At 41.6% G+C, this 15,424-nt stretch overlaps 1 protein-coding gene and 1 long non-coding RNA gene across 3 annotated transcripts; both read right to left on the bottom strand.

Moving 5' to 3' along the window:
* Window positions 1-733: 733 nt before the first annotated feature.
* On the bottom strand, window positions 734-8,050 carry LOC120739423 (protein NLRC3-like; the record flags this gene model as incomplete). Its single annotated transcript, XM_040041165.1, has 5 exons — window positions 734-935; window positions 1,887-2,063; window positions 3,029-3,205; window positions 4,212-4,385; window positions 6,282-8,050. Coding segments are annotated over 5 exons (2,484 nt in total), but the record flags the coding sequence as incomplete, so codon positions are not given.
* Window positions 8,051-8,218: 168 nt separating this feature from the next.
* LOC120739424 lies at window positions 8,219-14,996 on the bottom strand. Of its 2 annotated transcripts, XR_005697212.1 has the most exons (6): window positions 14,943-14,996; window positions 14,742-14,858; window positions 12,461-12,562; window positions 11,239-12,359; window positions 11,019-11,132; window positions 8,219-8,262 (listed from the first exon to the last, which is right to left on the bottom strand). It is a non-coding gene; the product is annotated as an uncharacterized LOC120739424 (long non-coding RNA). The 2 variants fall into 2 exon arrangements; XR_005697211.1 differs by lacking the exon at window positions 8,219-8,262 and having other exon boundaries at window positions 8,600-11,132.
* Between the last annotated feature and the right edge of the window lie 428 nt (window positions 14,997-15,424).

Raw genomic sequence — 15,424 nt, 5'->3', positions numbered from 1 at the left:
CATTAACCAGGAAAAAGCTGTCCAGTGTCTCCTCAGGTACAATCGAGCCCTCAGATGTGTTTAAAATCATATCTGGGTTAGATAAAATATCAGATCTGATGGCGCTGACGTTTCCCCTGAAGTGGTCTGCAAACTGCTCACAGAGTGAGTCTGTGGGGGTTCTTTGGGAGATGTTAAAATCAGGGTTAAATAAATTATCTATAGTGGAAAAGAGGACCTTGGGATTATTTTTGTTATTATTGATTATTTTGGCGAAGTATGAATTTCTTGAATTCCTTAATGTATTATTGTACATTTTAAGTCGCTCGCAAAATATTTGATGGTTGATAGTATTTTTATTTTTCCTGCATCTCCTTTCTGCTGCCCTGCATTTTCTTTAGAGTTTTTTGACTTCTTCATTTCTCCAGGGTGATGCATGTTTTACATTAATCTTTTTGGTGGTGAGTGGAGCAACGGAGTCAATGATTTTCTTCAGTTTGCTGTTAAAATGATTAAAAATCAAATCACATGGTGCAGGTAAAATCACAGGGTAGCATTTGTCTAAAACCCTGGTAAAATTTGCAGCCACTTCAGAGGTTGGATAGCGCCTCCTCACAGTTCGCACGAGGTCTCCCGCTGAATAAAACCGGCGATGTTAAAAAAAAAAAAAAAACACACAGTAGTGGTCAGAGACAGCCAAGTCAATTTAAGAATAAAACATGTAAAAAAATGTTTCAAACATAAAGATTTGAAATATAGTAAAAACCAGTCAGTGAACTGACCTCAGAGTCTCCAGTCGACAATTTGGACTCTCCAGTCCAGCAGACAAACACTTCACTCCAGAATCATGCAGCTTATTGTAACTCATGTCCAGCTCTGTCAGATGGGAGGATTTGGACTTCAGAGCTGAGGCCACATTGTCACAGTGAGCTTCTGAGAGTCCACAACCAGCCAGTCTGTGGTTAGAGAAAATATAAAATGTGTTTTTATTAAAAATCTGCATTATAAATACAAGACTGAATGTATATGAAGATAAAACAGAGTGACATCATAATCTGATGAACATCTGCTCCTCACATCTGTGTTTCAGCTTCTCTTACTGTGTTTGACATGTGAAGCTTTAGGGGGAAAGGTGAGCTTAACGTCAGGTTTGCATCCTGGTAAATAAATTGTTGGAGTGAGTCCTGGCCAAACCAGTAGGTAGAAATAGTCTTACGATGTGAAGTATCTTCAAACTCAGTCACCTTGAGCTCCCATCTAACTTGGATTGAGTATGCACACCACACCCTCAGCTCTTCTGTTAACAGTTTCTTTACATTTGAAGTTTCTTTAAATCACCATCTTGACTGTAAATTCCAGTCAAGATGGTGAAGTGGTCCCATCTGCTGCAACACCATCTGCGACACTGGCATTGTGCCTGGAAATCGATAAAGGCTGTGTTTCTCAGATTGCTTGTTCTCCATGCGCCAATTCTTATCTACCAGAGGACTGTCTACCTGTTCAAGAAACCTGTTGAACCTGTCAGCGGCTGTCAGTGTCTGATCCTTGGCCCTGATTGGCGGTTAAACATGACACAGTACCACTGTATTAAATTAAATGACGCACAACTGTACAGTGTATAGTGTCAAGTGAAAGTGAGATAATGAAGATTTGAATTAATGTTAGAAATAAGATGCAGAAAGAAACCTGCAGTTTCTGGACATTCTTAGATTGCAGAATATCTTTGCAAGAATTATCTGAATTACAAATACTAAATTTATGAGAATCCATTAAATTATGTTAAAGACCCATAAACACACACTGAAATTCAAACCTCATTGAAGCTCAGATATTCAGCTTTGAAACAAACTTAATTTGGACTTCTTCTTCACATGTTTATCTCAGCACAAATAAAACATGGTGCTGACCTTAAAGTCTCCAGTATACAGTCTGGACTCTCCAAAAAAACACACAACTGCTTCAGTCCTGAATCCTGCAGGTCGTAGTTGCTGCTCAGGTCCAGCTCTCTCAGATGGGAGGGGTTGGACTTCAGAGCTGAGTTCAGGTAATCACAGCTGACCTCCGACAATCTGCAGTTTGTCATTCTGAATGAAGAAAAAAAAGATGTAGATATTTAAGTTTCATTTTTTGATGTCCTCATCAGTGAGGTTATTTTTTTTAATCAACAGACTTATTATCATGAATCATCATCAAGCCTTCTGTTAACATTAAGATTGAATCAAACTTTAGACACAAACAGGAAGAAGGTCAGACTCCAAACAAACCTGACCACATGACCTCATCTCTCTGAGGTGACCAATAATTGGAGTATGAACTTTACAGAGGTATTCGAATGAGTTTGTTTTTATCTTAAATTTAAGGAACACAGGATTTTTGACAGTTTGGGATTAATAAAGTTTAACCTGACTCAGTATTAATGAAAAGTTAAACAGATAGATAGAGGTTCAACCAGTAATCAAAACTGTACAGAGTTTTTGGAATCACTTGTACCAGGTACTGTACATAGCATACATTTTCACTGCTATGCTGATGACACCCAACTCTGTCCATGAAGCCAGATAACACACCCCTATTAGTTAAACTGCAGGAATGTCTTAAAGACATAAAGACCTGGATGGCCGCTAACGTTCTGCTTCTTAATTCAGATCAAACTGAGGTTATTGTACTCGGCCCTGAAAAGCTTAGAAATATGGTATCTAAGCAGATTCTTACTCTGGATGGCATTACTTCCAGGCTGGACGACTGTAATTCATTATTATCAGGAAGTCCTAAAAACTCCTAAAAAAGCCTTCAGTTAATAATACAAAATGCTGCATCATGAGTCCTGACAGGGACTAGAAAGAGAGAGCAGATTTCTCCTGTTTTGGCTTCCCTTTATTGGCTCCCTGTTAAATCCAGAACTGAATTGACAATGATGCTTGTCTTTTTGAAAACACGCATGAGACATACTTTCATTGTATACTGATCATTGTTTTATATCTGCAGTTTAGTGTCACTACAACTTCCAAATCATATGCATCTTAGCACCCAAATAAATTTGGTGTCTGACCTCAGAGTTTCCAGTTGACAGTGTTGACTCTCCAGAAAAGCACACAGAAGCTTCACTCCTGAATCCTGCAGGCTGATATTGTCACTCAGGTCCAGATGCTTCAGATGGGAGGGGTTCGACATCAGAGCTGACAGCAGAGTAGCACAGCTGATCTCTGACAACCAGCAGTCCTTCAGTCTGAGTGAAGAGAAAAAAAAACACACGCACACACACACACACACTAGTAAATCATCAATTAGCTATTAAGATATGTTCTCATCAATGTGATTTTCTCAAACACCATGCAGGTCAGACACTAACCACACCTCAAGCAACTGCAATATATGACTTCATCTTTGTAAGTGCAGAGCACTAAAATCATAAATATTACAGTTATCTGAATGTGTTTCACTTTGTCTCAAATGTAACAACCAAAGCAGTTTGAGTAAATTTGAAAGAATAAATCATGTAAATTAAAATCTAATTAGCGATGCTATTCTTTCAAGTATCTGTAACATTATCTGTAACATATGGGGTGATCGTGGCTCAAGAGTTGGGAGTTCGCCTTGTAATCGGAAGGTTGCCGGTTAGAGCCCCGGCTTGGACAGTCTCGGTCGTTGTGTCCTTGGGCAAGACACTTCACCCGTGGCCTACTGGTGGTGGTCAGAGGGCCCGGTGGCGCCAGTGTCCGGCAGCCTCGCCTCTGTCAGTGCGCCCCAGGGTGGCTGTGGCTACAATGTAGCTTGCCATCACCAGTGTGTGAATGGGTGGATGACTGGATATGTAAAGCGCTTTGGGGTCCTTAGGGACTATTAAAAGCGCTATATAAATACAGGCCATTTACCATTATCATCACATATTTTTCCACACAATAGCATTTACTAAAGCTATCTATACTACAGGCTCAATCCTAATCCGTACCTTAGTCTGAGGTTCAAGCTGTGTGTGAGGATGATTTAGAAACCTCATTTTAAAGACTCTCAGTAATTAAATGAATCCTGCTACAGTCTGACAATGAGCCAAAAGAAAAAAAAACAGTTGTTTGGTCTTTTGGATTCTGCAGGTCGTAGTTACTTTTGGTAAGGAAACATTTCCAAAGCAGACAGACACATCCTGAACATATATGAACAGAAATAAGTTTCAAACTTTCCACCAAATATCTGAACTATAGAAAAATAACAATAGCTGCAGTCAGTGTACTCACCTCAGAGTCTCCAGTCGACAGTTTGGACTCTCCAGACCAGCACACAGAAGCTTCACTCCTGGACACGGCAGGTCATTGTAACTCATGTCAAGCTCTATCAGATGGAAGGGGTTTGACTTGAGAGCTGAGGCCACAACTTCACAGTGAGTCTCTGAGAGACCACAAGAATTCAGTCTTCAATTAGAGAAAATATAAAATGTGTTAGTATAAAAGCAGGTAAGGTAACATCATAATATGCAAACATCTCATCTGTGATTGTGTGTGAACAATTTGACGACTGAGCTCTAAAATTCTGATAAAATACAAAATAGCACTTTATTACAAATGTCCGACTAAAGAAAAAGTAACATATGGGATATAAACTTAGCACAAAAGAAAAGGAAATTTGTGTTGGTAGAATATTCCTTTGCTATAACTGCTTCTTGGCAATAGATCTTATACCATGAAAATCCTGATTATCTTTCCCTAAATTGTGGCCTATTTCTTAGGAAATGAAGGACAATCCATTTGTGGGTAGAGCAGCAGATTTGAGTATGTCAGTTGCAACCATGAAAAAAATCTTGCCAAATCTTCTATGCCAGTGCCAAACAGCTTATTCTGTTATTGACTCTTCTTTTGAGCTTCTAGTAGCCCAGGTGCTGCTAATCAGGTTCTTGATTGGTGCCTGTGAGCATGAACCCTGCTACGGTGGTCAGTTGATGTCTGCTCCAAGTATACCATATTTAAATGATTTGGTTAAGGAGAAACTATGCTGACTGCTGCACCAATCAGGTAACAGCTTTCGGTGGAAGCAGTGTGATAGTGTGGGGCAGAATCTTACTCACTGGAAAAATAAGGCTTTGCATTATTGGAGGAGATCTCAATGCAGAGAGATACTGAGATACTGTAACCAGTGGCAATCCCATATCTCCACAGTCTGGGCCTGGACTCTATCCTCCAGATGACAACACTTGCACGCACAGAGTGGGGTTTATCAGCGACTACGTTTGGGAGTGGAGAGGAAGACCTGTCCGCAGTCCTAACCTTAACCTCATTGCACACATGTGGAATCAGCTTGGTTGTGCTGTCCATGCCAGTAACCAATACAACCACATTGGCTGACTTGTAACAAATGCTATGCCACGCTAGTGTGTTACCAAATTGGTGACCAGGATGAGGTGGAGCCAGGCTGTTGTGCCTGTGTTTGTTTCTTCTGCATGCTAATGAGCTTTAAATTTCCCCAAAATGGGCCAATTGTTTCTTCAAACATTCAATCCAGGAAATGACAGCGGAAAAAGTAAATACCAGAGAAAGCTGTTTGGCATTGGCAGAGAAAATCTAACAAGTGTTTCATGGATGCAAACCACATAGTCAGCTGTGCTGCTGTAACACCAAAAGTGTTCATTTAATTGAAATGAGGAGTGAGTGCATATTTGAAACAGGTGGATGGATCAGGAGATTTATACCTTTTAAATTTAACTTTATCATCTGTGCCTCAAAAATTAGCCACCTGGAAACAATGGGTTATAGCTGGTTTGCTATTTCAAATGATTGGCCTGCCAATGATAACAGTCATAACCTGGCATTGGTGAAATGTTGGGGACTTGGAGCTGATCAGCCTACAGATAGAGTACTGGGGGGATTTACTGGGACCTGTAGCTACTGGAAGATCAAGACTGAATGCATTCTAAAGGAGAGGGCGTGTAAAAGATCCACATCTCGGGCTTGGAATATGTTTGTTTTCAGCACTGCAACTCTAGCAGTAATTTTTTTTTTTTTTTTGGTTTGGTAGAGGCTGGAGATACAAACTTCTAATTACTTTTCTGAGTAGAATTGAGTACTAAAACCTGGTACTAAAGAGGCCCTGAAATTAAATTATTAAAGACTGAAGTATCAATAAATTTTGACTTTGCAGAAAATTTACGGAGAAATTCATTTTTCAATGCTCACTTCATAGTTCATCTATAGTTGTCTAAGGAGCTTGGATAGAAAAGCATCTGGACTTCCCCTCTGAGAGGTGAAACATGAAACCTGACACTAAACTACTAATTAGCAATGATCAATAATGCTAATGATCAGATCTGGACTCACCGAGCTTTTCTGCAGTTCCTCACAACCGGAATAAGTCTGCGTCGTCCCTCCAATGATGTGTTGTACCTCATTAGGTCCAACTCATCCAGAACCTCCTCTGACATCTGCAATATGTGGGCCAGAGCTGAGCAGTGGATCTCAGAGAGTCTCTCTGATCTGTTCTCTGACTTCAGGAACTTTTGGATCTCCTGATGTACTGAGAGGTCGTTCATCTCCATCAGACAGTGGAAGATGTTGATGCTTCTGTCAGGAGAGATTTTATCACTGTTCATCTTCTTCAGGTTGTTGATGACTCTCTGGATGGTTTCTGGACTGTTCTCTGTCTGACCCAGCAGACCTTCTAAGAGTCTCTGGTTGGACTCCAGAGAGAGGCCATGAAGGAAGCGGACAAACAGGTCCAGGTGGCCATTTTTACTCTGGAGGGACCTTTCCATGGCTTGTTTAAGGAAATCATCCAGAGCTGACCCACTGTACTTTTGTCCCAGGAAGTCCTCCAACACCTCTGTCTTCCTGTTGGTGAAACAGTGGAACATGTAGACTGCAGCCAGAAACTCCTGGATGCTCAGATGAACAAAGCAGTAGACTGGTTTCTGGAAGATTACACACTCTCTTTTGAAGATCTCTGTACAAACTCCTGCGTACACCAAGGCCTCTGTCACATCCAGACCACACTGCACCAGGTCTTCTTGGTAGAACATGATGTTTCCTTTCTCCAGATGTTCAAACGCCAGCCTCCCCAGCTTCAGAACAACTTCCCTGTCAGCCTCCGTCAGCTCCTGTGGACTCGTCTCATGTCCCTCATGGTACTTGTTCTTCTTCCTCTTTGTCTGAACCAGCAGGAAGTGTGAGTACATGTCAGTCAGGGTCTTGGGCAGCTCTTCTCTCTGCTCTGTAGTCAACATGTGCTCCAGAACTGTAGCAGTGATCCAGCAGAAGACTGGGATTCTACACATGATGTGGAGGCTCCTGGATGTCTTCATGTGGGAGATGATTCTGCTGGACAGCTCTTCATCACTGAATCTCCTCCTGAAGTACTCCTCCTTCTGGGCGTCAGTGAAGCCTCGTACTTCTGTTAGCCTGTCAACACATGTAGGAGGGATCTGATTGGCTGCTGCGGGTCGGGAAGTTATCCAGACGAGAGCCGAGGGAAGCAGCTTCCCCTGGATGAGGTTTGTCAGCAGCTGGCTGACTGATGACTTCTGTGTGACATCAGACAGCAGCTTCCTGTTGGTGAAATCCAATGAAAGTCTGCTTTCATCCAGGCCGTCAAAGATGAACAAAAGCTGAGAGACAGCCAGCTTCTCTGCTGTGACCTTCTGTAATGTTGGATGGAAAACATGGAGCAGCTCCAGAAGACTGTACTGCTCATCTCTGATCAGGTTCAGCTCCCTGAATGAAAGCAGAACCACCACACTGACATGTTGGTTCTCCAAGCCCTCTGCCCAGTCCAGAGTGAACTTCTGCACTGAGAAGGTTTTTCCAACACCAGCCACGCCGTTGGTCAGAACCACTCTGATGGGTCTCTGTTGGTCAGGTAAGGCTTTAAAGATGTCCTGGCACCTGATTGGAGCGTCATGGAGGGCGTCCACCTTGGAAGCTGTCTCCAGCTGCCTCACCTCATGTTGGGTATGAACCTCTTCACTCTGTCCCTCTGTGATGTAGAGCTCAGTGTAGATCCTGTTGAGGAGGGTTCTACTTCCTGTTTCACTTCCTTCAGTCACACGTTCACATCTCCTCCTCAGACTGATCTTATGTTCATCTAAAACCTCCTGCAGACCAACATCTGCTGAAAGAAAGAAAAACAATGAGACTAAAGAGAAAGAAAACTCTTCAATGTCTGAACAACACAAGAAGTCCAGAGTTTTCAGAAATGAGTCCATCAGCAGACAGATGTTCAGTCTTACTTTGTACACAGCTGCTCTGACTGGCTGTCTGCAGTCCAGCTCTGCTTCTGGATCTTTCTCCACACTGTGCAGAAGCTCTGATGGTGACACAGAAAAGTCAAAGTGGAGATACTTCTGTCCACCTTTGATTAGACTCATTATAAAAAGGAAAACAAAGTTTGAACACAGTCATGTTTCCAGTTCACTGACTTACATTTATTCCATGGACACTCACTCTAACCTGAACCACAGCTACAACCCAACATTGTTGAGGCCTCATCTCCTCCTTTCCTGACTGTAGAGGTTAAATATGCAACAACCAACAAATAAAAGAATTTGGTTCATTTCAAAGAAATTCACACGGTGACCAAGTAAAGTAACCGTAGTAAAGGAGACAACATCCCGTTGATGGTGGGATTATTTGAAAGATTTGCTTTAGTCACGTCACCAAATGCAGTTGAACCACCCGTGGATCCATGTTTGACCATTCTACCACTCTGAGCTCTGCTTTTTAATCATTTTATTATTATCATCATTCATTTATTCATTCTTTGGAGGGGGGGCTATTTCCTAATGCCGCCCTAATAAGCTGATGTTCAAGGGGAAATATAACAGAAACTCTTTCAGTGTTATTCATTAATAAATTAACAGATAAACTGTGAAGAAGAAAAAACTGAGATTTAAAGGAGAGAGTGAGAAACTTGATCATCCATCCTCATAATACATGTTTATCAGTATCTGCTGTGACCATACTGCAGTAATAACTACAAGTCTACATTTCTGTGACTGTTGATCAATCACAGCAGGAATCTGAGCTCATCTCTGCACACAGAGCAGCTTCAGCTCTGGGATAAACTGCTCGCTTCACGTCCTTCTCAGCTCACAGACACTCATCCTGATATTTTTCTTTAACATTTGATGGTATAATTCATCTGAGTTTACACTTTATCTGCATAAATACAGAAAAACAGACCCAAACACCAGAAACCATCAGTTTCACCATGTAGAATATATTGTTGATTCCTTGCTTTTAATTCAGAGAAAAACTCTGATTTGGATTTTCTCTGCTCTCTTTGCCACAGCCCATCCCAGCAGCAGCTGAAGCAGCTGACTGTCACAACACTGAATAACACTTTAGGAGGAATTTCAGAGGTCAGTAAAGCTCCAGTTTCAACATCAGTTAATTAATCATAGTTCATCATAAATGTGAACCTGGCTGGCACACATGTTAATGTTAGCCATTTAAATATTAGCAGTTAGCTGAGGCCACAAGAAGAAGAGGCCCTAGAAGAACAATGGATGATAAGATTAGATTTTCAAGACTAGGCAGAGACGTGTTTTCCTTTACTGTCTCTTACAGAGGAGGGAGCAGATACCAGACGAGGTCACGGAGGTACGGGGAGGATTCGCAGCAGACAGCAAGACTGCCACGTCCATGCGAGAGAGCGATGGCTACGATAATCTCTGTTTTTGTCTCCCTATATAATGTTGTACAGCCCATGTGAGGGTTAACACAAACATCAGTCCTTCTACTTCAGTATGTTTGCCTCTTTGTTTACGCCTAAATTAACTTTACTGTTAACGAGTTTTCATGTTTCTGTAATCCACCAGTGTGCTCATGCTTTTTTAAGTGAAAACATATTTTTAATGATCAAATATAATTATGTTTGTTATTTGTGGATTTTAAATGTCCTTGACAGAGACAGATGATGATCATTATCCTGCACTGTGCTCTCAGGTTTGGTCGAGCTAGCACAAAGAATGGCTATGTTGAACTTCCTCCTGGGATCTACACTAAGAAGTGAGTCCAACATTAGCAGGGTCTCTTTCCTTTATCTGGATTCACTTTAGCATTCACAGTCACGTGAAGCTTGTTATTAACTCGATAAGTCAACCCAGGGTTTCAGCTGAGCGCTCACATGAAACACATGGTGTTGGCAGCATCTGATCAATCATATTCATGGAGACGTGTATCAGCAACAGAGCAGCTGAGTTTGCAGAAGGAAGTCAAACTAAACCACAGGAACAATATGAGGAGATTACACACATAATAAAATACTAGCAGTAACACAGCTGCTGCAGACAAATCAGTCGTGTGATCGTGTGTGAGAGGAGAAGGACTGTAAAGGAGTTTGGTGTTAAAAGCTCTGTATGAATGTGGGAGACTTTGAAGGGCTTTAAAAAGGCCAATATAAAATAAAAGGCAGCAAAATTGCTGAGTGTGAAAGTCACCAGACTTATCAGACCTCTGTGATTAAGACCTGTAAGAACACCTATTTGTACTTGTTGGCATTATATCAAACACACACGTATATTAAGCCTTTGTTTGAACTCTGGTTGAATTTGTTACTTTCAGACTGTGAAACATCACAGAGGCTGCAGCTGCAGATCTTTTATTCACCTGGAAATTTACTTTAAATGTTAGATGGAAAATGTATTGCTCAGTTTAACCAATGTAAGAACAAGAATCCATAAACCTTCATAAAGACAAACATCTCCCAGAACATTGAGCTGCTGAAGTGTCACTGAAGGGAAAAACTATTTGTCCTCCTCCATCCAGCAACACCTGAAACACCTGAGTGGAAGCTCCTCCCTACACTGTGTTTGAAGCAAAGCACAAAGGAGACACCTGCTGGAGCAGCTGGAGTCCTACAGACACTCAGCCTCTTCACTACACAAACACCTCCCACAACATCCACTCTTTCCACTCTGACTGCTGTGTTTGTGGAAACACTCCAACACACACCGCTTCACATACCAACATAGAAATGTGTGAAAAAGAGCTGAGCTGATATTAAACATGAGGATTTATTCAAAAATACAGAGTCAGGAACAACATCTAGACACACATTACCTCTCAGCAGCAGAAGAACAGCCTTTAAAGTCTATACCAGCATCCTTTGACTCGTTGCTCTTTAAGGAAACACAGCTGGGTTCAGGTCCAGGAGATTCTGGCCTCTTATTGATCCTAAAAGAAAAACAATAAATGTCACAGCTTCATGAGATAGGAAGGAAAAACTGGAAATATTAAATTAAAGACATGATGAACAATCTCATAAAAATAATGTACTTACTCTTTGTCACATAACAGTCTTTTGTTAAAGTTTACAATGACACCCTTGCTTAGTCTTTGCTCTGTACTGCAGTACTTGCACTGGTTTCACTGGACAAGTCTGCATGTGAATCTACAACTGATCTGACATTGTGGCACAAACACAGTAAACAAACACTACAAGCACCTTGTTTCATGTGCAGTGGCTTTCTTCTCATCCTGTTACTGAACACTGTATGAAAAGCCTCTCACTGCCAGCATCCTTCCAGCCCCACGACAACAAGACCAACTCACATCTTCACAACACCAAGAATTTTTCCCCTTTTCTTTGGAGAAGCTGAGAAGCCAATAGGATTGTAGCTCAAACTTGCCCACAGTCCTGCTTCATCACTGCTCACTCCTACCTGTGTTGGTGCTCAGTGGACAGTCATAGCCTGCTGCTAGCATGAATGCTAAACGTACTGCTGTGGATGATCAGCAGAAAAACATGTTGTCAGTTTGACTGTTTGCTGTTTTTAAAGTGTTTTTCTCAGTTCGTCTGTATTTAAAGTGCATTCGGGGCTTTAGCTGACAGCTCTTTGTGCTAACAAACTAAACTCTCTTAGTTTAAGCCAACAGACTTTACCAAACACAAAGCCTGCTGCTGCCTCCATGGGTTAGCTTGTGTGACTGGTGTTTACAGCAATGAAATCTAAATCACACTAATGTGTCCTCCAAGGTGTTTGGTGGGAGCACTGAGTGAAACATAAGAGCTCTGGTAAAATAAAAAACAGGGCTGTGAGAGCAACTGAAGTGATAAAAATACTGTTTAAAGATAAAAAACACTTTGATGTTCTCTCGTCACCTAACAAAGTCCAAACCCTGTGAACTATTTTAGCTTTGATAACTGTGGATTCAGGTATCCTGAACCCATCTTTGGACATTTGTAATTAAATATTTTAAAACTCCATCAAAGACTCCTGATGTGGCTGTTTGGAGAAGGAAAAGAGGGACAAAGTGGAGCGTCGAGCTGAGGCTTCATTCACTGCAAACCTACAGTTATGTTTCCTTATTTCTGCTGTTTGCATGTTCACAGCTGAAATAAAGCTGCCTCTTTGACTTCATCCTGTTGTGTTTGGGTCCAATCCTGCCTGCCACACAGCGCTACAGGACAAAATCTAAGATTTTTATCTTTTTAATGAATCTTTGGTCATATTTATCCAGGAAAACACAAACATGTAAAGGAGTCATCACAGGTCTCTGACCTCGTTGGTCCAGGTTCACCACTGAACTCTGGAGGGTGACCTTTGGACCCATCACTCCTCACAGACGGACAGCTGGATCCTGCAGACTGTGACCTCTGACCTCTGCAGACACAAACATGTTTTATTCAATGATCAATTCTCTGATAAAGTGATTGAAGCAGCTGTGATCACACAGACTGCAGATAATGCAGCTGTTTCCTGTCAGTAACAGTCCTCTTAGATTAGAGTTCAGATTTTTACAGGAAAACAAATGTCCCTGAATGCAACAGTGAGACACAGTCTGCCTGTGTGGCTGTGATAGCTGCCGTTAGGAGCGCTCATGTGTTTGCAGTTAGACGAGGAGATGTTACCATCATGGACACGTTAACAAATCCTGCAGCATCACGTGGCACAAACACTTTGTGTTCCTGTCATCTGCAAGCAACAGGAAGTTCATTAATAAAGGCGGGATGGAGACGTGACTGTGATGGTTCTCCTTCATCCAGCTGTTACACACATCTGGGCTCACACGACGAGCCTTTGTCTAATACAGCAGCTGCTCTCTGAACACTTTTCTGAAGAGTTTAATAGTTTAATAGTTTAATTATTTATATAGCACATTTAATTACAACAGGAGCATTGACCAAAGTGCTGTACAAGAATACAACACACCTAATAAAATAACTTAGAGTATTGATAGCAAACACCAAATATAAATTAACAAACAACTCTCATGCTGTATTAAAAGCCCGTAAATAAAAATGCATTTTAAGATAAGATTTAAAAAGATTGACAGTAGGAGCCTGTCTGATGTGTAGGGGCAAATTATTCCACAGCTTAGGCGCTACGACTGCAAATGCTCGATCACCTCTATGAACCAGCATCGACCTTGGTACGGCTAAAAGCAAAAGATCACTTGATCTAAGAGATCTAAGGGGGGTATAAGTCTGCAAGAGGTCAGACAAATACCCGGGAGCCTGTCCATTCAGGGCTTTGTAAGTCAACAATAAAATTTTAAAATTAATTCTGATACGGACAGGGAGCCAATGAAGGGAGGCAAGTACCGGGGAAATGTGTTCACATCTTTTAGTACGTGTCAGAAGACGAGCTGCAGCATTCTGGACCAACTGCAGCCTTGCCAGGCAGGTCTGGCTGACTCCAGCATATAAGGAGTTACAATAGTTCAGCTGGGATATAATAAAAGCATGAATCGCTCGTTCAAAGTTTTTAAAAGATAAAAATGATCTCACCTTAGGTAAAAGCCTCAGTTTGAAGAAAGACCGCTGTACAACTGAGCTAATTTGTTTTTCAAAGGTGAAATTGCTGTGAAGTATAACCCCCAAATTTTTGGCATGTGATTTGACAAAAGGCTCAAGACTGTGCAGGTTAAAATTAGAAGTGTTGGGATTGCCGCTTGGTCCAAAAGTTATCACTTCGGTTTTGTTCTCATTAAAGTTAAGGAAATTAGAGGCCATCCAGGATTTAACTTCACCGAGACACTGAAGTAAGGGTTCTAGTGAGGCAGGACTGTTTCCCTTCAATTGAAGATAGATCTGAGTATCATCGGCATATGATTGAAAACAAATGTTGTATTTTCTAAAAATTAGACCTAAAGGCAGCATATAAATGGAGAACAATATTGGCCCCAGTATAGATCCCTGGGCAACACCACAAGTAAGGGGAGCTGAGGAAGAGATAAAATCGCCAAAGCTCACAGAGAAGGTCCTGTCAGACAGGTATGACCCGAACCACTCTAATGGGGTGCCCTTTACGCCACAATGCTCCAACCGTGAGATTAAAATGCTGTGGTCAACAGTATCGAAGGCAGCGGTCAGATCTAAAAGCAGAAGCACAGCTGAGTCACCTGAGTCAGTGGCTAATAAAAGATCATTAAGGACTTTTAAAAGTGCAGTTTCTGTGCTATGAAGAGTTTTAAAACCAGACTGAAACCTCTCAAGAACATTGTGTCCATTTAGAAAAGATTGCAGCTGAACAGAGGAGCTGCACAAACCTTTGTTTGCATTCTAGAGCAGCGTATCAAAGTCAAACTACCCACTGCTAGCAGCTGTTTCTATCATAGTTTAGGATCCAGATGTGTGAGCTCTAAATTTACACCTCTGATTAAAATACATAGTTAAAAACAGCCAATTGAGTCCAAATGTGTCTTAAAACCAGATAAACTGACAGTTACAGCTGAGCCTGTGTGTCCTTGGAGACACTGCTCTGCTACAGAGATGCATTTTAGAAACCAGGAAACATTAAAATAATTTAAATCAAAGAGTTCATGTTACTAACAGCTCACCTCTCTGCAGCAGAGACTTTAAAATCAATGGGGGAAGTTCTAGACCGGCAACTCTTGAAGGACACAGAGCTGGAATCTGAATCAGGGTCTGAATCAGGTTCAGGTCCATGTTGGTTCCTGTGAATAATGATGGAGCAGTGATGTGAGTGCTGAGCTGTGACATGGAGAAGAGTCATGGACAGTTAGAGATGGTCATCTCACCTCTGAGCTTTGGTCTGGCTCTCATGTTCCCCACACAGAGTGCTTTTAGAGGGAGGGACTCCCTCCTCTCTGTCCTCACACTGATCCATGCTGCTCAATTCACATCAGCTCACACACACTTTCTACCTTCACCTGCAGAGGAAACACAAATCATTCATGCGCACATCAACTGAGAGCTGCAGAGGTCGTGTCTGATGTTTTGGACTAACATCCATCTGAGACGCAGCTTTCATTTCAGTAACAGTGCCCAGGACCAAGCTGACTGCTTACAGAGAGTTCATACTGTAACTGCTAGCTGCTCTTTGGGCTCCGCCTCCAAGACTGTGTTGTAGGTTTTTTTTTTTTTTTTTTTTGGCCTGTCCCGTTTGGCTCTTTTGCCATCAGAATTGTTGTCTAAAGGCAAAGAAAGATACCCAACGGATTTTACTTTACCAAACTGACCATCCCAGCCTTGCCGTAATGGTCCATTTGATTCACCTTTT

Source organism: Simochromis diagramma, unplaced genomic scaffold (assembly GCF_900408965.1).
Source record: "Simochromis diagramma unplaced genomic scaffold, fSimDia1.1 OVJJ01000668.1, whole genome shotgun sequence".
NCBI classification, from domain to species: domain Eukaryota; kingdom Metazoa; phylum Chordata; class Actinopteri; order Cichliformes; family Cichlidae; genus Simochromis; species Simochromis diagramma.
Note: the sequence above shows the minus strand (reverse complement) of the source record. Positions and strands in the feature narration are given on the sequence as shown.